Genomic DNA, 22,759 nt, shown 5'->3' on the forward strand with positions numbered 1-22,759 from the left:
ACCCACCACAGCACCCACAGGCCAGAACTCTGCTGCATTGCCACAGCCTTGGGGAGAAGGCAATAGCCTGAGGAAAAGATGTTAACCTGGCCAAGAGGTACCGGCCCAGAAGATTTGAAATGCATTTGTACAGACTAGGGTTCTTCTGATTCTAGGAGGAAGGACTAGAAAGTTCTGCTCATACATGCAAGCTTCAGAGAGTAAAAGACACTTGGAAGGCAAAATGAATGCACTTGAACTGACCTGGGAGTCATTGAAGGGGAGGCATCCTGCAGCAGCCAGGAGGAAGAGGGCACTGTGCAAAGGGAGATAAAACAGGCAGCTTCACTTTTCAACATCAAAGTGTTTCCCAGAGACCGTGGAGATTGAAACACATCGAGTGGAGCACGGATGAGGCCAAGACCCTGCGAGACCAAGCCCCGTTCCCCCGTCCCTCCTCTGAGAACCCCAGTAGGTAGTTGTCAACCATGTGCTCCACTGGTGACCAGACAGTTTCTTCCCCGGTGCTCAGCTGGCCTTTCCCCAGACACAGGCATTTGTAAAACCACAGCTGGCTCACTGGAGAAAAACAGGATGCCGGTGAAATAGATAATAAAAGGAGATTTTTTTCAAACTGCAGATGCCCAAAAATACACTAGTGGAAAACTGGGCAATCAGGCTGTAGTTATAGCACTTGGGCAAAAGAAAGCACATTAAAACCTTGGGTGCAGCACCTTCGCCAAGTGATCAAACTTAACATGTCCAATGAGAGGGCAGATGTACATCATGTGCCTCCTGATATGAAATCCTGAAAGGACCCAATGTTACTCAGACGGCATTCCTGCCAAATATGCATAACCCACCCCGCATGGCCGGCTGGACCGAGGCAGGGGAACCGGTACAGAGGACTCCTCAGAGCTGGGACCTCACAACCCTGGGAAGGTCAGGATGACAGGGAACATCCTGAGTCACAGGAAGGTCCTCCACTCCAGCCCATCCCCATCCTAAAGCCTTGCCAACTCTTAAGAAGGCACACAAATGGCTTCAAGAAGACTCCAAGGCACCAGATTACCAAGGCACTCAGAGGCAAAGGGTGTGGTGAGTGGAGGGAGGCTGTCGGAAGGGTTTCTGGGACCACATAGGATGAGGCAGGTGGAAGGAGAAGAGAACTCTAATGGACTGGGTGTCTACCTATAGTAGAAGACTTTAGAGAATATAGGATCCTTCCCCATCCACAGGCAGTGAGTGTCAGACAGCCCTTGGGGCTGAGAGAAGATGGGGGCCAGCCAGGTGTGAGACAGCGCCTGGTTTTCCCACCAAACCGGGCCTTGAGCAATACCTTAATATATCAGGTATTAGTGGGTTTTAATGCCTCTCTTTAACACCTGCTAATCTTTTAAACAAGAGAATGAGTCCTGACAGTGTTGTTGTTATTTTTTTTCCAAGTAGCAGCCTGTAATAAAAGCAAAACAAAAAGTCCTAAATCCGTGTGTCTGTTAGTTTCCTATCTTCAGGAATGAGCTTCGTGGCTATTGTAGAGGAAGCCGGAAGGAGCTAGAGAACAAGGCAGTTAGCACACTGGAGGCACAGGGACCGCCTGAGGGTCCAGCCCGGTTCGTGTTCCAGCCGAGGCGATGAGGCACAGAGGGCTGTGAAGTCTGCCCTGAGTCACTTTGCCGTGGCCCAAGAGGACGGCTCAGATCCCTGACCTTGCAGCCAGCACTTTTCCACCACGGGAATCATAAAAACCCATTAAGTTGCAAACAAATATTTTTCAAATTTTAAGTCATTCCCACGTTTTCCATTTTACTTCTCCCATCAGCAGCGCACAACTCTTAGTGAAGGTTTGGGCGACAGCAGCTGAAATCTAGCACACGTTATTTTCCCCTTAGGAACAGAATATTTCAGGGAAAAAATACACAAAGAGAGAAAGAGTAAAATTTAGAATAAGACACAAAATAGGAATATATAAGAGTATATAATAAATTCTGCCCACTCTCAAATAGGAATCTGCCAACAGTTTATCATCAACAGTTAAAATTCGGTTAAATCTTCTATTTTAGAGGGCTGTGGGTTTTTGGGGTTTTTTAAACTTACCTACAGATCTTTGCAGGAGAAGTTTTCTGTATGAAAATAAAGAGACTTATAGTTACTATTTAAAAATTCTTTTTCCCCTTAAAAGAAAATATTTTATTTTTAATTGTTTTTAAGGTTTATTCATTATTGAAGGCAGAGAGAGATTGAGCATGAGTGCGGGAGGGGCAGAGAGCAAGGAGACACAGAATCCGAAGCGGGCTCCAGGCCCTGAGCTGTCAGCATAGAGCCCGACATGGGGCTCAAACCCATGAACCACGAGATTATGACCTGAGCCAAAGTTGGACGCTTAACCGACTAAGCCACCCAGGCGCCCCTAAAAGGAAATATTTAGATCCAGAGGCAAATAAGTTTTGAGTAAGCTTATCGGGGCCTTAAGCATTTGCTGCACCTCAGTATTTCTTGGGGCTTTTCCTGCTTGGACCACATGAAGAATGACTCAGAGGTCCAGAGTTGAATCATCTGGGCAAAGCACTCTGGGTGTGCAGTTTTACTACCCTCACCACTGGAATTATGTTTACTCACAAAACCCCAAAATGATGCCAGGGCTAAGCCTTCAAATATCTTACACACCAAGAAAAAAGAGAGAAATTGATGTGACCTGTGTAAGAAGAGAAATTAAGCTCTTGTTCAACTTCTGTTCCAATCTATCTCCTTATATTTTCCTTTCATTAATCCGGCTCTGACTCTGGGCAGTGTTATAAATCCTCGGGGATGATGTATAAGTGAAGAAACATGAAAATGGAGAAAGAACAGTTAACTCCCCCCACCGCCCCCAAAAAGAGAGAAAGGGCAGACTGGGGAAATTGGCATTTAAAGCTCTCTGAAATGAGGAAATTCTAATGCAGACTCTACCTTTAGCCTCTCCTTTTTATTAGTCATCTAAAGGGAATTAGTCCTTTGCACTCAGGAAAAAAGTTCTAGCAAGGAAAAGCATAGATTTTTCTACATTTGATAGAGGAAATGACAGATTAATTCTGGTCATTTCAAAAGGTTTACTTTGCTAGTTGAGGACAAACTGTAGTTTTTATTACTCTAGTTCAGGGAAAGTGAAGTATGAACATATTGTTTAAAAATGAAGCACTCGGGGTGCCTGGGTGGCTCAGTCAGTTAAGCATCCAACTTCGGCTCAGGGCATGATCTCACAATTCATGAGTTTGAGCCCCACATCGGGCTCTCCACTGTCAGCACAGAGCCCGCTTCAGATTCTCTGACCCCTTCCCCTTTGCCCCTCCCCCACTTGCGTTTTTTTCTCTCTGTGTTTCTCTCTTCCTCTCTCTCAAGAATAAATAAACATTTTTTTAAAAGTCTGTTAAAATTAAAGCACTCAAAAGGTACAAACTTCCAGTTATAAAAGAAATAAGTCTTGGGGATGTAACGTACAACATGGTGACCATAGTTACTAATACCGTATCATAGATCTGAAAGTTGCTAAGAGAGTAGATCCTGAAAGTACTCATCACAAGAAAAAAAATTTTATAACTACCTATGGTGATGCATGTTAACTAGACTTATTGTGATCATTTTGCAATACATACAAATATCCAGCCGGTATATTGTACACCTGAAACTAATATAATGTTATATGTCAATTATATCTCAATTTTTTTTAAACGTGAACCACTGACAAGGAAACATGTTTTGCTATGAAGGCTATCTTCAGTTTTCATGCATTACTAAATAATCCAATTTGTACTATTTTAATAAATAGATCTTGTTTGTATGCAAAGGAGTGGCTTGCATCTGTGTGCCGAACCTGCCTCAGCTGGCCACGCCAACCTTGACTCTACTGCCACCTGGTGGGGACACTTATCCCTTCAGTAGGGAAATGTGTCATTAAAAGAACCAAATGTAATCAACATCTCAGCAGTTTGGCAGGAAAGTAGCAATAAGACAGGGACAAAAAGCACGTCCCAGCTCTTCCATGAATAGTAAACACGTTCACCCAGCAAGTGTCTGTCTAGGGGCTTCTGACACAGGACAGCAAATCAATACAGTGCTTGAAACAGTTCACCCATTTCTCAGAAGAGAGACTGCTTGTTTTATTTTATTTTAAACATGTCTTGGGGCACCTGGGTGGCTCAGGCAGTTAAATGTCTGACTTTGGCTCAGGTCATGATCTCGCGGTTCTGTGAATTAGAGCCCCACATCAGGCTCTGCGCTGACAACGTGGGGCCTGCCTCAGATCTCCTGTCTCCCTCTGTCTCTACCCCTTCTCCACTCATGTGTGCTCTCTGTCTCAAAAATAAACATTAAAAATTTTTTTTAATAAATAAACACCTCTGGCCAGAGGAGCCAGAACCTGAGATATGGATATTAAAATAAGCAATAAATGCATTATTGAGCCCCGTCTCCTAGGACTCCGAAAACAACTGAGGAGTTGATGTCAGGGTGTTCATCTTCTGAGGCTCCTCAGTCCCAAAGTCACCCGGTGATAAGTCCTCGTGATACCTCAGTGTTCTGAATGGGTCAGTATAACTTCTCAAAAGGCATACCACCAAAAATAACAATAAATAGTTAACATAACCGGGGGTCAGCTAAATTACCATGAGGGCTACCTACTTTGGGCCCGGTGTTGTTCTAAGCCCTCTACAGCTATTGACTTATTTCATTTAGGGTTAATTAAGTCTCAGGTTATATGTTACAGATGCGGACACCAAGGCACTGAGAAATTAGCTAACTTGTCCAAGGTCACAGGGTTTGGGTTTGGGTGATCTAGCTCCAGAGGCTGACCTTTTATGATGCTATTCTGCCACAGCCAGCCCGCCAGTCCTGCGGTGGCACCCCACCGGCCCTTTCAAACCACCACCTTCATTTGCTGCTCCCTCTGCCTGACTGGAGTGCCCTTTCTCCCTGCACTTTGAAAATTCCTACCATCTGTGTGACTGGGTTCAAATCTCACCCCTGACCCTTCCAAACAGACTTACCAGTGGTCACCTCTGGTCCCTCCACACCCGTTTCAGCCCATATGACATTCTATGGGCATCACAGAGGTGTTTACACGTTGGTTCTTCCATTTAGCTGAGTTCTGTGAGGGTGACCAATGTGTCCTCTATATCTCCATAGCCAAATGTTTGATATAGAGTATATACTTAATAAATGTTGAACAACCAAAAGAATGAGTAGCAATATTGTAATATTCAACTGTGACAACTATATCTGCAAGGTAGCAAGACTATTTCCACAAACCACACGTTACCTTATAAAAGTCAAGCTGTGTGTGTGTGTTTGCGCATGCATGCACAAAAAAACAGGGATGGTGACAATGAACCACAGCTCCAGATGGAGTATATTCTCATAACCTGGGAACAAGGTCATGAGGAGGTCAACCTTCCTTTCCGGAGTTGAGTCTGGTGAAACCTGACACAGAATGGACAAAAGAGGCCTCAATGTGAGTCATAGGTTAAGTCTAAGAGGTGTCATATACAGCCGTGTTCCTGGTAATATCTGGTCACTTTGTTGAGGCTCCAGGCTAAATGATCAGGAAAGTGAATCATATTGAGAAAATATCATAGCAATACTCATCACAGAGCAGCTTTTAATGCCAACCTACTAGAAATCATCTACAAGTTTACACACAGATACTTGCCAACACATCATGTTCCATGTAAGTAGAATGAGGACACAAATAGAGATTCCCGACAAATTGACCAGGAAAATAGGATAGTATATCATTTATGTAAGTATGTCTATATATGTGCCTAGAAAAAAAGTCTGAAAGAATAGAGTAGTATCCTCTGTGAGGTAGGATCACAGTTGATTTCTGGGACATTTTTCCTCTGCGTGTTCTACAATTCATTATAGTTTATTCCGTTGAAAAAGGAAATAAAGGTTTTAAAAATATTTTTTAATGTTTATTTATTTTGAGAGAGAGAATGTGTGTGTGCAAGCAGAGAAGGGGCAGAGAGAGAGGAAGAGAGAGAATCCCAAGTAGGCTACGTGCTGTCAGCACAGAGCTCGACATGGGGCTCAATCTCACAAACCACGAGATCATGACCTGAGCCAAAATCAAGAGTTGTACACTTAACCAAATGAGCCACCCAGGAGCCCCAAAATAAAGGTTTTTTAAAAAATAACTAAATATGTATGTAATCCATGCAGTTGTTTCCTAATTTGCCCTGACAAGAAATGATGTTGTTTATAAAGAAAACAATCAATAAACCTAAAAGACAAGCTACTGAATGGAGGAAGGTATTTGCAAATGACATATGTGATACAGAAGTAGTAGCTAAAATATATAAAGAACTTATATAACTCAACACCTAAGAAACAAATAATCCAATTAAAAATGGGCAGAAGACATGAACAGACATTTCTCCAAAGAAGACATCCAGATGGCCAACAGACACATGAAAAGATGCTCAACATTGCTCATCATCAGGGAAATGCAAATCAAAACTACAATGAGATATCAGCTCACACTAGTCAGAATGGCTAAAATCAACAACACAAGAAGCAACAAGTGTTGACGAGGATGTGGAGAAAAAGAAGCCCTCATGCACTGCCGGTGGGAATGCAAACTGGTGCAGCCACTGTGGAAAACAATACGGAGGTTCCTCAAAAAGTTAAAGATAGAATTATTCTATGATCCAGTAATTTCACCAGTGGGTATTTACCCAAAAAATACAAAAACACTAACTTGAAAAGATATATGCACCCCTATGTTTATTGCAGCACTATTTACAATAGCCAAATTATAGAAGCAACCTAAGTGTCCCAACAGATGAATGTATAAAGAAGATGTGGCATATTGAGGCACCTGGGTGGCTCAGTTGGTTAAACATCCAACTCTTGGTTTCAGCTCAGGTCATGATCTCATAGTTTGTGGGTTCAAACCCCGAGTTGGGCTCTGTGCTGACAGTGCAGAGCCTATTTGGGATTCTCTCTCTCCCTCTCTCTCTACTCCTACCCAATTCATGTTCTCTCTCTGTCTCAAAATAAATAAACTTAAAAAAATGTATTAATGTTTATTTATTTTGAGAGAGAGAGAGAGAATGAGCAGGGTAAGGGTAGAAAGACAGGGAGACACAGAATCCAAAGCAGGCTCCAGGCTCTGGGCTGTCAGCACAGAGCCCGACACAGGGCTCGAACTCACAAGCCATGAGACCATGACCTGAGCCAAAGTCGGATTCTCAACCGACTAAGCCACCCAGGTGCCCCTGAAAATAAATAAACTTTAAAAAAGAATTAAAGAAGATGTGGCATATACATATATAATGAAATATTATTCAGCCATAAAAAAGAATGCAATCTGTCCATTTGCAACAACATGGATGGACCTAGAGGGTATAATCTAAGTGCAGTCAGTCAGTCAGAGAAAGACAAACACCATATGATTTCACTCATCTGTGGAAGTTAAGAAATAAAACAAACAAACATTTAAAAAAAAAAAAAGAGGTAAAGCAAAAAACAGACTCAACTATAGAGAACAAACAGATGGTTACCAGAGGGGATGTGGGTGGAGGAATGGGTGAAATGGATGAGGGGGATTAAGAGTACACTTGTGATGAGCACCGGGTGATGTATGTATGGAATTGTTGAATCACTGTATTGTACACCTGAAACTAATATAACACTGTATGTTAACTATACTGGAATTAAAATTTTTTAAAAAAGAAAGAATGCTGTTTAGTGTTAGTGATGAAATGGAGATGAAGATTCAAAATATTTTGGCGTTTATCCAGTTTCTTCCTCTCAGCCTGGAAGTCTGGCCCCTGGTTTTTGCCTGATGGAGATACCCCTAAGGACTCTCTAACCCTGCTTCTTACGCGCAGCCTTGACTATGTGATCAGACTTGTCCACCAGGAAGAAATACCTTGTAGAAATGCCTGGATCTCTTCCCTAGACCAGATGAATCTTCATTTTCAATTCACAACAAAGGTGTCCACTTTGAAGATAAGAAGCATGAGTCAGTCTCCCAGAACCCGAGCAACTCTTGGTGAGTTTCTCGACCTCAGTGACTGGCTAGTGAATATTCAGCTTGGCAATTCTGGGGCTGGACTTCGGGGCTTTGCAGAGAACACGTGGTCCCTGCCAAGGGGGGCTCTGAGAAAGCAGGCAGAGACCCAGGGAAACTCCTACTGCGTTTCATTGAACCTCAGATGCCACTGATTGTAAAATTCCCCATTCTTTTATATACTATCAAGAAAGAAAGCATTTGACCATGGCAGGCCATTGATAGTAAAAGTGTCCCAACTATAGGTAGTGAATACTTTTTTTTTTTTTTATTAAAAAATTTTTTTTCAATGTTTATTTATTTTTGGGACAGAGAGAGAGCATGAACGGGGGAGGGGCAGAGAGAGAGGGAGACACAGAATCGGAAGCAGGTTCTAGGCTCTGAGCCATCAGCCCAGAGCCCGACGCGGGGCTCGAACTCACGGACCGCGAGATCGTGACCTGGCTGAAGTCGGACGCTTAACCAACTGCGCCACCCAGGCGCCCCGGTAGTGAATACTTTTTTAAAAGTTTATTTATTTTGAGAGAGAAGGTGCAAGCAGGGGATGGGGCAGAGAGGGGGGGTGGGGGAGAGAGAGAGAGAGAGAGAGAGAGAGAGAGAGAGAGAGAGAAAGAGAATCCCAAGCAGGCTCCACAATGTCAGCACAGAACCCGATGCCAGGCTCGAACTCATGAACCGTGAGATCATGACCTGAGCCGACATCAAGAGTCGGACACTTAACTGACTGAGCCACCCAGGTGCTCCAGTAGTATTTTTTTAACATGAAAAAAAAGCAGCATGTAATCGATGAAATATGGAAATTGCCAGATGGTGTGAGAGGTATAAAATCAGAGAGAGGTGCTCACGCTCCTTGAGGTGTCAGGGAAGGCTCCAACTGCATGCAGACCAGCCTAAAATACTGAGAGCCTCCCTCGTGAGACCTCGAGAGTCACCACAGGGTCCCCTCTCACCTCCTGCAGTCCTTTCTCCTCCATAGACAGCTGGATGAGCTTTCAACGCTGTAAATCTGATCGGTCCCTCAGGCCTTTCACACCCAACCCTGGCCGTTCACTGCGCTCAGCATAAACCCCACATTCCTAGCCCAGCCTCAAAGTCTTGTCCTGTCTCCAGTCTCATCCTAAGCCACCCTCTCTTTCTTGTCAAGCTCCAGCCTCACTGGCCAAATCCCTTCCTACATCTGGCCTTGTGCATCAGATGGCTCCTCTTCCTGGGAGCCCTCCCCTTGCCCCACCTGTTGAACTCCTGTTCAGCCTCTGTCTGTGTTTAAATGTCACTTCCCTAGAGTGGCCTCTCGAGCCGTACAATCCAGCAGGTGGGTGTAATGATTTGTCTAGTGTCTTCCCTTCTAGGTTGATGCTCCGTACGAGGAGCCCAGAATGGTAGGGCCATGCCTCTTCCTCACTACTATAGACTCAGAGCCTGGCACAGTGGGCACATATTTAGAATAAATGAGATGGTGTTGAAGAGGTTCTCTGACAGATCACAAGAAAGAAAACATCACGACATGGTCTAGGAAACATGAGAAGTTTGGTTGTGGCTGGATTTTCTAAAACCCTAGAGGTAGATGGTATCCTGGTGGTGACAAGCTTTACATGCCTCTGTGTAGGTCATGCGTAGTCCCCAAGTACATGGGGACGTGATCGGATCTGTATCAGAAGGTCACTTGCGTGCAGTGTGGAGGAAGGTGAGGGGGAGAGGCAGGGGGAGAGGCAGAGGCAGAGGCAGGGAAGGCAGCCAGGCACTACTGCACACCTGGCAGGCGATGGCAGGCGACGGCACACACACAACGCAAAGACAGTCCAAGCCAGGTCTGCTCACCCCAGGCCCTACTTGGCTGCCCAAGGGCTTGAGGGAGCAAGATGTCATTTGGCCCCTAGCCAGATAGCCCTGAAAAACAGATGAGCATCTGACCAAGGTGACAGCAGCAGTGGGAATGGAGAGGAGGGGACAGATTCAGAAACAGGGTGTGGTGGAGGGGTGGGGGGAAGACGACCAAACCAGGACTCTAAGAACCCCTATATTTCTGACTTGGGTGGTGATGATCAGCATCATGGGATCGACAAGTAGGAAGCAGGTTAGGAAAACAGCAGTTACGGTTTGGTCCCTTTGCATTTCAGATGCCCGGGAAACAGCTGGGCAGACAGCTAGAGGCAGCAGGCCGTGGGGATCTGAGCTCAAGAGAGAGGCCTGGGCTGGAGATGGGACACAGGAGTCACAGTGAACGGAGCGGGGGCGCTGCCATGGGTGTGGATGAGACTGTCCAGAAACAGTGTGCATGGGAACAAAGGGCTCCTGACACAGAGCCCTGGGAGACCCTGAAGGGCAGACGAAAGAAAGGGAGAAGGAAGAGCCAGAGACCGGGGAAGAGAACCAGCAGGTCAAGGGGGCAAGAGACTCAAGGAAAGGCAGCAGTGAACCTGGTGAATGGTGTACAAGGCCAACGGAAGTCGCATAAACGCAGCCATCGGTGACTTCAGCCAGAGCAACTCCAGGGGAATGGTGGGGGCAGAAGCAGGAGCAGGTTGGGAGTGAGAGGGGCACGAGGCCGTGAACAGCTCCGAACCTGACCCTCCCTCCCTCACACACTGTGCTGGGGGAGGGCAAGGACGCGGTGGGGCAGAGGAAGAGGGGTGCACAGGCAAGAGAGCGCACCGGCGTTGGCATCCAGTGTTGGTTTTAGAAACACGGCCTTTCAGAGCTGGGTTAGTGTTGGCAGGTCTCCCAGGGCCCACTCCATCCTTGGTGGACTGAGAGCACTGAGTGTGTCCACTGGCTGAGGAAAGTCAGCCAGCAGAGACAGAGAGAGGTCAGCTATCCAGGATAAGGAGGTAGTCCATGGAGCTGCCCGCAAGCAGCAGATGGGAATGACAGGGTGCACAGGTGTATGGAGTGGCCTCGGCCACGGGAAGGATGCCTCGCTCTCCCACACACCTGTAAGAAGTGAGCTGCCTGAATGGCCAACTAGCCTCTCTGGTTGGAAAGTTCCACATTTTTATATGAAACCATCTCAAATGGGCAGATGTTAGAAAAAAGAGCTCCCAAAAGAGGACCAAATTAAAACCGCCACTAATAACGTTAATAAATACCTACTAGGCGCCAGAAACTTTCAGAAGTACTTAACACATGTGCCTCGCTGCGTCCTCCCAACAACTGTATGGGCCAGGTGTCGTTAGAGTCCCCTTTTCCCCAGGGGAGGCACAGAAAGCAAAGACTTGCTCGAGCTGGTGTGAGGCAGAGCTGGGCTTGGGAAGAAAGGGGATTTCCCCCGGCGGGGTGGGGGAGGGTAATGCTCCCAGCACCCTACGTGAATCTCTGCGATATGTTTCCCTATGGCCCCTGGGGTTCATTGTGGGTGGGAATAAGGACCCCCGCCCCCATTCCTCGGCCCACAGTAAATTCCTCCTCATATCCCAAGGTGCTTGCTCTGCCCTGACCTGCAGCTGAGTGCCATTCAGATCAAGCATTCCCACACATGCACAGTGAACTGAAGAGATGTCAAATACACGATGCTTGAAATTAGTGATGATTGCCAGGCAGTATTGACCACTGACAGGAAACAGATGGCAGGAAAAGGTAGACACTAATTTGGGCCATTAAAAAAAAAAAAAAGAGTTCATCTCTGAAATTTAAAGCAAGGGAAGAGAGACTAGCATTTTGCGTTATCATTTACCTCTTTCCGAAAACACTTCTGGTGCCCACAGATGATAACTTCAGCTACATTATGCAAAGTAAGAAACACAGGAATGGCCTGAAAGAAAACAGAATAATGTAATAAGCATGAAAATGTTTTCTTTGATCCCTTAATTACATAATACTTGGTTTCTGCTTAAAAATAAAGATCCGTGGGAACTTTTGGCATTCACATATATGATCCTCTCCAGCAAAAACTCTTCTGCGTGGATTAGTGCTCTCTGTTGGAGTATTATTCTTGGCGAGGTGGATGTAGAGGCTCAACACATTTATTAAGCACCTACTGTGTGTCACAGGAAAAACATCCCACGTACAAGGTGGATACGTGATAGGGAGACTGTCCCTATCGAGGTAAGAGCTCTGATGGAATACACAAAAAGGCGCACTTACTCAGCGGAGTGTCAGAACCCTGCCAAGAGCCAAGTGGCCGCTGAAGAGTTTCAAGGGAATGACATGATTTGATCTGTGTGTTTAAAGGAACTTGGGCTCCCAGTGGAGGACAGAAGGCAGAGATGGTTGCAAAAGTCTTGGGGTGTGGCAGACTGAAAAATGGCCCCCCGAAAGACAGTCACACCCTAATCCCTGGGACCTGTGAATGTCACCTAACATGGCAAAAAGGGGTCTTTGCAATTGTGATTAAATTAATAATCTTGAGCTGGGGAGTTTGCCCCCAATTATCTGGGTAGGCCCCAAATGCAAACACATATATTTGCAAGAGAAAGAGATTTGACACACACACGGAGGAGGAGGCCAGTGACCACAGAGGCGGAGACTGGAGTGATGGGACACAAGCCAGGAAATGCCAGCAGCCAACAGAAGCTGGAGGAGGCGAGAAGTGGATCGTCCCGTAGAGCCTCTGGAGGGCAGTGGGGCCCTGCTGACACACCAGGATTTCGGCACAATAACGCTGATATTCTCTACAGCTGGAGAGAACAAGTTTCTGCTGTTTTAAGCCACCCCGATATGTGGTAATTTGTTACAGGAGTCATGGGAAATTAATACAAGGAATGGCAAGATGGTGGCCTGAACTTAGCAGTGGCAGTGAAAAAGGAGAAAAGTGTTCACATTAAGGAGATATTTAGGAGACTGAACTGAGGTAAATATTTGAATGACTGGGATGAAATTTGCACCCAAAAAAAAGTGAGGGAAAGGAGAAGAGATTAAAAAAAAAAAAAAAACAAACCTTAACACTCCATGGACGCCTGGGTGGCTCAGTCAGTTGAGTGCCCAACTCTCGATTTTCAGCTCAGGTCATGATCTCATGGTTTGTGAGATGGAGCCTGTGTCAGGTTCAGTGCTGACAGCACTGAGCCTGCTTAGGATTCTCTCTCTCCCTCTATGTCTCTGCCCGCTCCCTTGCTCGTGCATGCACTCAGTCTCTTTCTCTTCTCAAAATAAATAAATAAACTTAAAAAAAAAAAAACCCTAACACTCCAGAGGGTTATTAAGGTAAACAGAGCACCCACTGCACATTTACTATTGCTGGGCTGTTTGCTAAGAATGTCAGTCTCTCCGAATCTGATGGGTAATCTTGACATGGTGAGTGGGAAGGATTAAAGGGTGTGGGATTTTGTTATTGTCTCTGTTGTTGATGACAACAATACATTGTTGATGTATTGATGTCAATATTTCTTGAAAAGTGAAAAAGATCAAGCATATACATGGGTTTTGGCATCAGAAGGAGCTAGTGGAGCAAGGCACTTATCCAAACCTTAGTTTGCTTCTCTGTATGGGGATAGCAATTTCTACGACCCGGAGCACTTGGGAGGAATGACAGAAACAAGTAGGTAAAGGATAGAGGAGTGGTTCGGGAGCACTACACGAAAAGTGGTCAGTATTAACAGACAGCCCACTCTCAGCAGCCTAGACAGAGGACCCTGAGCTGGGAAACTGTTCCAGCTTAGAGGACCCACTTAAGATCACGTCACTCGCCTACTTCCAGATGGATCTGTTCTTTATCTTTTTGGAGGATATATTTTTACCTTGTTTTTAAAACTTTGTAGCTCTTCCCTATTTTAGTACTTTGTTCTAACTTGCACTGTTTTTTATTCTTTTGGAGTTCTTGCCTTACATTTTCCTGCCTTTTTAACATTTTCTACTCTTGATTTATCTTTCATTAAAAGTGCAACTCAAATTGTTTTTTCCTTTTAAAATCATACTTTATAAAAATAAATAAATGGATAATAAAATATCATACTTTATTTTAACAAATAATCCAATTAGAAAATGGGCAGGAGACATGAACAGGAATTTCTCCAAAGAATACATCCAGATGGCCATCAGACACATGACAAGATGCTCAACATCACTTATCATCAGGGAAATACAAACCAAAACTACAATGGAATATCATCTCACACCTGTCAGAATGGTTAAACTCAACAACACAAGAAACAACAAATGTTGGTGAGGATGTGGAAAAAAAGGAACCCTTGTGCATTGTTGGTGGGAATGCAAACTGGTGCAGCCACTATGGAAAACAGTACAGAAGTTCCTCAAAGTGTTAAAAATAGAACTACCTATGATCCAGCAATCACACTACTGGCTATTTACCCAAAGAACATTAAAACACTAATTTGAAAGAATATATGCACCCCTATGATTATTGTAGCATTATTTGCCATGGCCAAATTATGAAAGCAGCCTGAGTATCCACTGATAGATGAACGGATAAAGAAGATGTGGTGGGGGTGCCTGGGTGGCTCAGTCAGTTAAGCATCCGACTTCAGCTCAGGTCATGATCTCATAGTTCGTGAGTTCAAGCCTTGCATCAAGCTCTGTGCTGACAGCTTGGAGCCTGGGGCCTACTTTGGATTCTGTGTCTCCCTCTCTCTCTGACCACCCCCCCTCATGCTCTGTCTCTCTCTGTCTCAAAAATAAACATTAAAAATTTTTTAATTTTAAAAAGAAGATGTGGTATATATATACATATATATGTATACATATATATATATATTAAGTGATGGAACATTACTCAGCCATAAAGAAGAATGAGATCTTCCCATTTGCAATGACATGAATGGACCTAGAGATTATTATGCTAAGTGAAATAAGTCAGTCACAGAAAGACAAATACCATATGATTTCACTCACATGTGGAATTTAAGAAACAAAACAAACAGGGAGGCACCTGGGTGGCACAGTTGGTTAAGGGTCCAACTCTTGATTTCAGCTCAGGGTCATGATTTCACGGTAAATGAAATAGAGCCCTACATCAGGGAGGAGCCTGCTCGGGATTCTCTCTCTCTGCCCCTCCCCTGCTCACTCACTCTCTCTCATTCAAAATAAATAAATCTTCAAAAAAAGAAAAAAATAGAAACAAAACAAAAGGGGAAAAAGAGAGAGAGAGAGACAAACCAAAAAGTAACCTCTTAATTACAGAGAACACACTGATGGTTACCAAGGGAGTGGGTGGGGTGTTGGATGAAATAGGTGACAGGGATTAAAGAGGGCACTTGTCATGATGAGCACCAGGTGATGTACGGAAGTGTTGAATCACTATATTGTACATCTGAAACTAATACAACACTGTATGTTAACTACACTGGAGTTAAAACTTTTAAAAAGGGTTTAAAAAATCATACTTGATATTTACTATTTTCTAGTTTTTCATTTATCTTTTGTGCTTCTTTTTACTCCCCTTAAATTTTTATATTTTGAATTAATATTTATTGTTTTAAGATCATTAGAGATTTTTTTTTTAACTGGCTTTATCTATTAGGCCATATTTGGCAAACTTAGGGCCTGGCCTTCTAGTTCTCAGCTTCAGAAGATAGCAAAGAAAATCTTAGATGGGTTACATGAAAATATGAAAGGGCACCCTGGATACTATTTATTTAAAATTAAGACCTTTTGGGGCATCTGGGTTACTCAGTTGATGAAGCATCCAACTTCGGCTCAGGTCATGATCTCATGGTTCATGAGTTCAAGCCCGGCATTGGGCTCTCTGCTGTCCGTGCAGAGCCTGTCTTGGATCCTTTGTCCCCTCCCTCTCTGCCCCTACCTACCCTTATTGCATGTGCGCATTCTCTCTCTCTCTCTCTCAAAAATAAATAAACCCATAAAAAATGAAGACTTTTTTAAAAATTTTGTTTTAATTTTTGAGAGACAGAGAGCACGAGCAGGGGACAGGCAGAGAGAGAGGGAGACACAGAATCTGAAGCAGACTCCAGGCTCTGAGCTGTCAGCACAGAGCCTGACGCAGGGCTCAAACCCACAAACCATGAGATCATGACCTGAACCAAAGTGGGAGGCTTAACCGACTGAGCCACCCAGGTGCCCCCCAAAATGAAGACCTTTTTAAAGGACACCAGATTTAGGAACTCTAGACCTCAAGGAGGCTAATTTTCTTGATTTAATAAACCATGGATAGGTTTCTCGATCTCCCTAGACTCTGCTCTGATCACATTCTGGAAAAGGATCTATCATACACACAGAATTGATTTTCAAGTACACTAATGACAGCTACCAACAATGTGTTGGGCACAGTGCTAAGTATTTTAATTGCATTCTTTTATTTAAATCTCCTTCCCAGCTGCCATGTTGGGGCCTTGGGGGCTGCTTTGGGCTCTGCTCATGTCACAGCCTCTTTGCATTTGGCCCAAAGGGCTGCGAGAATGAGAGTGAGGGCGAGGTTAGGCAGGCTGTGACCAGGAATCGCCTTCAACCTTATTTGGTGCATCTTCCGCATAAAGTGAGGAAAACACCCCCACTGCTCCATGCCCAGCATGGAGCCCAACATGGAGCCCAACATGGGCTTGAATTCATGACCCTAAAATCAAGAGCTTTGCTGAGATCAAGAGGCAGACACTCAACCGACTGAGCTACCCAGGCGCTCCCCCCACTTTTTAAAAGTGAGATGGGTCTTAATCATGGGACTTTTGAATTCATGTAAAGAAGGTATATTCTTTTTAAAGCCCTCTATTCCATCATGTTAAAAAACATTGGGAAAATTTGGTATCAAAGACACTCATTACACTAGATCATAGATTTGGAATACCAGATCAAACATCTGGAATGTTTGTTTCCAAATTAAAACACACACACACACACACACACACACACACACACACACAAACTCCTTCCAACAACTCAATTAGTGGGTGCTACCACTTGATTTATAGACAAGGAAACGAATGCTCGGAAGATGAAGAAACTTGCTGAGAGCTCACAATGAGTTCAGAGGCCAAGCCATGCCTCCAATCCAGGCTCTCTACAAAGCCCAAGCTCCTAACCTTGATACTACAAAACCCAAATTACAGCAAGCCCCCAGTGTAACCTTCCTGGCCCTACAACTGTCCAAAGTCCAGTAGGACTGGTGTGTTCCAAATCCCACCAGTCTGCTCCCTCCAGTAAGAAAACTGGTATGATCTAAAATATAGGAACTCAGGGGGACCCAGCTGGTTCATTCAGAAGAGCATGTGACTCTTGGTGTTGGGGGTTGTTAGGTGTAGCGATTATTTAAAAATAAAATCTTTTAAAAATAATAAAATAAAAAATAAAATACATGAACTCAGGGTAAGCTCTATGACCTTTTTAATTTTCTTTTATTTTTTAATGTATTTACTTACTAAGAGAGAGAGAGTAGGGGGGGGGGGAGGGCAGAGAAAGAGGGAGAGAGAGAGAATCCCAAACAGGCTTCACGATGTCAACACAGAGCCCGACTTGGGGCTCAATCCCATAAATTGTGAGATCATGACATGAGCCACAACCAAGAGTTGGACACAGCTGACTGAGCCACTCAGGTGTCCCTCTTACCCTTTTTTAAAGGATAGCTTCCACTGCTACTTTAAAAAATTTAACTCTGGATTTCTCAAGCCATTTTTCTACTGAGAAGCTAGCAGGCTTTAGGAACAGTAATTGTGGGGTGCCTGGGTGGCTCAGTCGGTTGAGCATCCTACTCTTGGTTTCAGCTCAGGTCATGATCTCACAGTTCATGAGTTTGAGCCCTGCGTCAGGCTCCGCGCTGATGGTGCAGAGCCTACTTGGGATTCTCTCTCTCTCCCTCTCCCTCTCTGCCTTTCCCATGCACATGCTATCCTCCTCTCTCAAAATAAATAAATAACTTAAAAAAAACCCAAACCTGTAATTGTACAATTGACGATCTCAGCCTCCATAGAGGCCTATGAAAGCAGTTATTTTTTTTTTTTTAATTTTTTTTTTTTTTTTAACGTTTATTTTTGAGACAGAGAGAGACAGAGCATGAACGGGGGAGGGGCAGAGAGAGAGGGAGACACAGAATCGGAAGCAGGCTCCAGGCTCTGAGCCATCAGCCCAGAGCCTGACGCGGGGCTCGAACTCACGGACCGCGAGATCGTGACCTGGCTGAAGTCGGACGCTTAACCGACTGCGCCACCCAGGCGCCCCTGAAAGCAGTTATTAACACAGTTTGCAACTTTTATTACTGATTTTCCTTGGCCTCTAATTCTGTGTACAAGTCCCAGTCTGAACTATGCTATCAGTTCAGGAGAGCCCCTAGTGACTGATTCTTTTAGAAAACCTGCCCTTTATTATCTTATGAAGTGAGGTTCAGCAGGACTTACTTTTTGTCAAATCAGACAAAAGTTCTGAGAAATGATACTAGCAATATAATAGCTAAGATATATTGAATGCTTATTATGTGCTAGCTGCTATTCTAACTGCTTTTGCATATTTAATTATCATTATAACTCTACCAGCTAGATGTTATTAATACCCCCATTATGCAGATAAGAAAATGGAGGAATATATTTTGGTTCTCTTTTTTAACCTTCCTCTTAATAGTTTGAAAACCACTTTTAGCAAATCTATATACTTGCTTGCTGCTAAAGAGAACAGAAAAATAGGTAAGTTCTTCCACATTGTCAGGGGTCTAGGAATGGCCTCAACAACAAAAGGCCCTACCATCTTTCATTCAGGAAAAATGGCCAAGATGAACTACTATAAAGCCCAAATCATCATTTTTGACACAAAATGTAATTAGCCAAATTCAACTACACTGCAAGCCAATTTAGTTAGTTATCTAGGGGTACAGTTTGCAACTAATTTAGAGTCCATTAGCTTAAAATTCAACATTTTATCCATGTACCATGGGAAATTTTTCTCTGGCTGTGAAGAGAAGTTGGTATCTATTATTTAAAATTTTTCATTATTCCCAGGGCAGCTGGGTGGCTGAGTCAGTTAAGTGTCCAACTTCGGCTCAGATCGTGATCTCATGGTTCATGGGTTTGAGCCCCACGTCAGGCTCTGTGCTGACAGCTGGGAGTCTGGAGCCTGCTTCTGATTCTGTGTTTCCCCTTCTCTCCCTGCCCCTCCCTGCTTGGGCTCTGTCTCTCTCTCTCTCAAAAATAAATAAACATTAGGGGTGCCTGGATGACTTAGTTGGTTAAGCGCCGACTTCAGCTCAGGTCAGGATCTCACTGTTCGTGAGTTCCGAGCCCGGTGTCGGGCTCTGTGATGATAGCTCGGAGCCTGGAGCCTGCTTCGGATTCTGTGTGTGTGTGTCTCTCTCTCTGCCCCTCCCCTGCTTGCGCTCTGTCTCTCAGAACTGAATAAAAGTTAAAAAATAAAAATAAAAAACATTAAAAAAAGTTTAAAAAATATATATTTTCTCATTATTCCCATGCTGTCCAGAGTGGAATTTTGAAGCCTTGATTGTTATTTGTTCAGGTGTTGGGACTGAGTTAGAATAGTTTTCTATGGAGAAGTTGGCCCCACCCACAGGCAGGGCCTTGGGTCACTCTGTAGACAAGGATGAGACTCCCTTTTTCACGCAGGAGCTCGGGGTCAGCTTGTTAATTTTTGTAAAAGAATGTCAATCCCATCTTCTCTTTGGGTGATTTTTAAATATGTGGGTGTGGATTTAATCTACAAGATAAAATAATTGCACCCCAGGCTTTTGCCAAAGAATGTAATTTTGAACTGTTGACTACCCAATTTTTATCAAAATCATGCATGCCAGAAACAATGTTCCTGGATGGTTGCCTAAGGGCAGTCTGCAAAGGAAGCCAGATAACCAGGGTAGCAGTTTTAGCCCCAGAGAACTGCTCCTACTGAACTGTTCTATTTCATCATGCATCCTAAATACTCTAAGAATCCTAGACACTAGGCTACCACTGTGTTTGTTATAAGGATGTTGTTGAAGACCCTGCCTCATTAAGTGGCCCAGTCTACCTTTTGGGAGGACACAGGACCTGAGAGTAAGGAAGCGTTGCTCTTCTTCAGCAATGACCTCACTCTTGTTTTTCTTTTAACTTTAATTTCAATATCATGGACACACAATGGTACAACAGTTTCGGGTATACGACGTAGTGATTCAACGGTTCTATACATTATACTATGCTTGCGACAGGTGTAGCAATGACCCCACTCTTATCCTACAAGCACTGAGGGTCTTGTAACTTTTTCATTTGGCCACAGAATGCTGAAAACTAAATTCAAGGCCCAACTGTATTTATTTTGTAGGATATTACAGTATGAATGTCTATGCACTAAGTCTCTCTGCAGCCTCATCTAGTTCTTCTGTTATTCTCCACCTAGATTTCCTGTAAAATTCTGTTCATTAAAAAAGTCTATGTTATTTTAATTATTCTTTCAAGTCACCGCACATCCTTTCTGGAAGATGGTGAGGTATTTAAAGATGTACATGCAAATGAATACATTCATAAGCTGATTTGCATGAGTTATTATTATTTCCATTAATCTTATTATTGTCGTTATATGGCAAAGCCCCTAAAGGCAGAGGACCAGACTCCCCTTTTGCCAGTGTATCTCCAGAACGAGCTTGGAGGCCATCTCCGTCCTTCCTCTGTGCATCACATAAAGTAGCTGGCCTGTGTTTTAGGGGCCTTGTTGTGTGAAAAATGGACATTTTAAAGCACCAAGTTTCCTCCACCTTGGCAAGATGCCTGGGAATAAGAAAAGACCCAAGGGACAGCGGCTTGTTCCAGCTCGTTCACTTGGGGACACAAATGTACAGGCCGGAACAAAGGGCAGACTGGCCTGTTTTCAGTGAATTGCTATTTTTCTCACACTTTTTACTGAAATGCATAGACATGAATGAGTTAAAACAAATATACGTGTCCTACAGCAGCCAAAGAAATTCTGCGTTAGTCAAGTGAGAACCCGTTATCATCTCCTCCTCTTCTTATTGTCCTCAAGAAAGCCTCTAACAGAGTCGAGGGTTTTTTAAATATATTTTTAAATTGAGATAAAATGTACACATAGCATTTACCATTTTAAACCATTTTTATTTATGTATGTATTCTTTTTAATGCTTATTTATTTATTTTGAGTGTGTGTCCACGTGCGTGCGCATGTGAGCAGGGGAGGGGGGAGAGAGAAGGAGAGAGAGAATCCCAAGTAGGCCTCACGCTGGGGCTCGATCTCACGAACCATGAGATCATGACCTCAGCCATAAATCAAGGGTCAGACACTTAACCGACTGAGCCACCCAGGTGCCCCTCATTTTAACCATTTTTAAGGTACGGTTCAGTGGCATTAAGTATATTCACACTGTTATGCAACCATCACCCCCATCCATCTCCAGAATTTTTTCAACTTGCAAAATTCAAACTTTGTATCCATTAAATACTAACTCCTCACTCTCTCTTCCCCCTGGCCCCTTGACCACTCTAAGCACATCATAGAAGTGGAATTACACGGTATTTGTCCTTTCTTGACTGGCGCCTTTCATTTAACATGATGCCCTCAGAGTTCATCCAAGGTGCTGCCTATGTCAGAATTTCTTTCCTTCTTAAGGCTAAATAGTATTCCATTGTATGCATATTCGACATTTTGTTTATCCATTCACCCATCAAAGAACACTTGGGTTGCTTCCAACTTTGGGCTATTTTAAATAGTGCTGCTATGAACCTGGATGTCCAAATATCTGTTCAACTCCCTGCTTTCAATTTTTTTTTTTTTTTTTTTTTGGTGTAAACCCAGAAGTGAAATTGCTGGATCATACAGTAAGTCTATTTTTAATTTTTTGAGGGACCTCCATACTATTTTCCATAGCAGCTGCACCCGCTCACATTCTCAACAGCACTGCACAAGAGCTCCAATTTCTCCACATCCTCACCAGCACTTACTATTTTCCAGGTTTTTGATGACAGCCATCCTCGGGGGTGTGAAGTGGTATCTTGTTATGGTTTTGATTTGCATTTCCCTAATGATTAATGATGCTGAGCATCTTTCCAAGGGCCTATTAGCCATCTGTACATCTTCTTTGCAGAAATATCCTTTCAAGTCCTTTGGCCATTTTTGAATGGGGCTGTTTGGTTTTTGTTGTTGAGTTGAGGATTTTTCTCTATATTCTGGATATTAATCCCTATTGAATGACAAAACTAAATTTGGTAATGAGGTTGATGTCCTTTATTCAAGGGAAAACAATCCTTGGATTGGGGAAGTATGGTGCCTCAGAAATAGTGGGGCACTCTTCCCAAGGGGTTCTGGGGAAGAATGAGTTTTATGAAGCATTAGAAGTGGCAACAGGGAGGGGCACCTGGGTGGCTAGGTCGGTTAAGCTTCTGATTTTGCCTCAGGTCTTGACTTCAGGGCTTGCGAGTTCCAGCCCCATGTCTGGCTCTGTGCTGACAGCTAGAGCCTGGAGTTTGCTTTGGATTCTGTGTCCCCCTCTCTCTCTGCCCCTTCCCTGCTCATGCTCTGTCTCTCCCTCTCTCTCTGAAAAATAAATAAACATTAAAATTTTTGAAAAAAAAAAGTGGCAATAGGGAAATGGTACGATTAGCTGGGGTTGCAGATCTGACCTTATTTAGGAAGCTCAAGGAACAAGGAAATAAGTATAGAACCCAGAGTTGCCGTGGTGTTTGGGGATTGGCTGTCTGGATGTACTGTGTTTCTGGTCAAGCAAAGCATTTACAGGAATGCTAAGGTTTAGTTGGTAGCACCCCAAAAAGGAGGAGCTCCGTCTTGGGCCTAGAAATTGAACTCTGTTCAACATCTCTTATCAGATAAATGATTTGCAAGTATTTTCTCCCATTCAATGGGTTGCCTTTTTATTCTGTTGATAGTGGCCTTTGATATACCAAAGTTTTTCAT

At 43.8% G+C, this 22,759-nt stretch overlaps 1 protein-coding gene across 4 annotated transcripts in view; it reads right to left on the reverse strand.

Moving 5' to 3' along the window:
- Positions 1-22,759, reverse strand: part of TMEM241 (transmembrane protein 241) — a 116,445-nt gene that overhangs the window by 63,901 nt on the left and 29,785 nt on the right. For all 4 annotated transcript variants that reach the window (XM_045041778.1, XM_019815072.3, XM_045041780.1 and 1 more), the window contains 3 exons: positions 11,700-11,777; positions 2,077-2,102; positions 244-295 (listed from right to left, as the gene is read on the reverse strand). In XM_045041778.1, the coding sequence (XP_044897713.1) occupies positions 244-295; positions 2,077-2,102; positions 11,700-11,777 (156 nt within the window). The remainder of the gene's footprint in view (positions 1-243; positions 296-2,076; positions 2,103-11,699; positions 11,778-22,759) is intronic.

Source organism: Felis catus, chromosome D3 (assembly GCF_018350175.1).
Source record: "Felis catus isolate Fca126 chromosome D3, F.catus_Fca126_mat1.0, whole genome shotgun sequence".
Taxonomy (NCBI): domain Eukaryota; kingdom Metazoa; phylum Chordata; class Mammalia; order Carnivora; family Felidae; genus Felis; species Felis catus.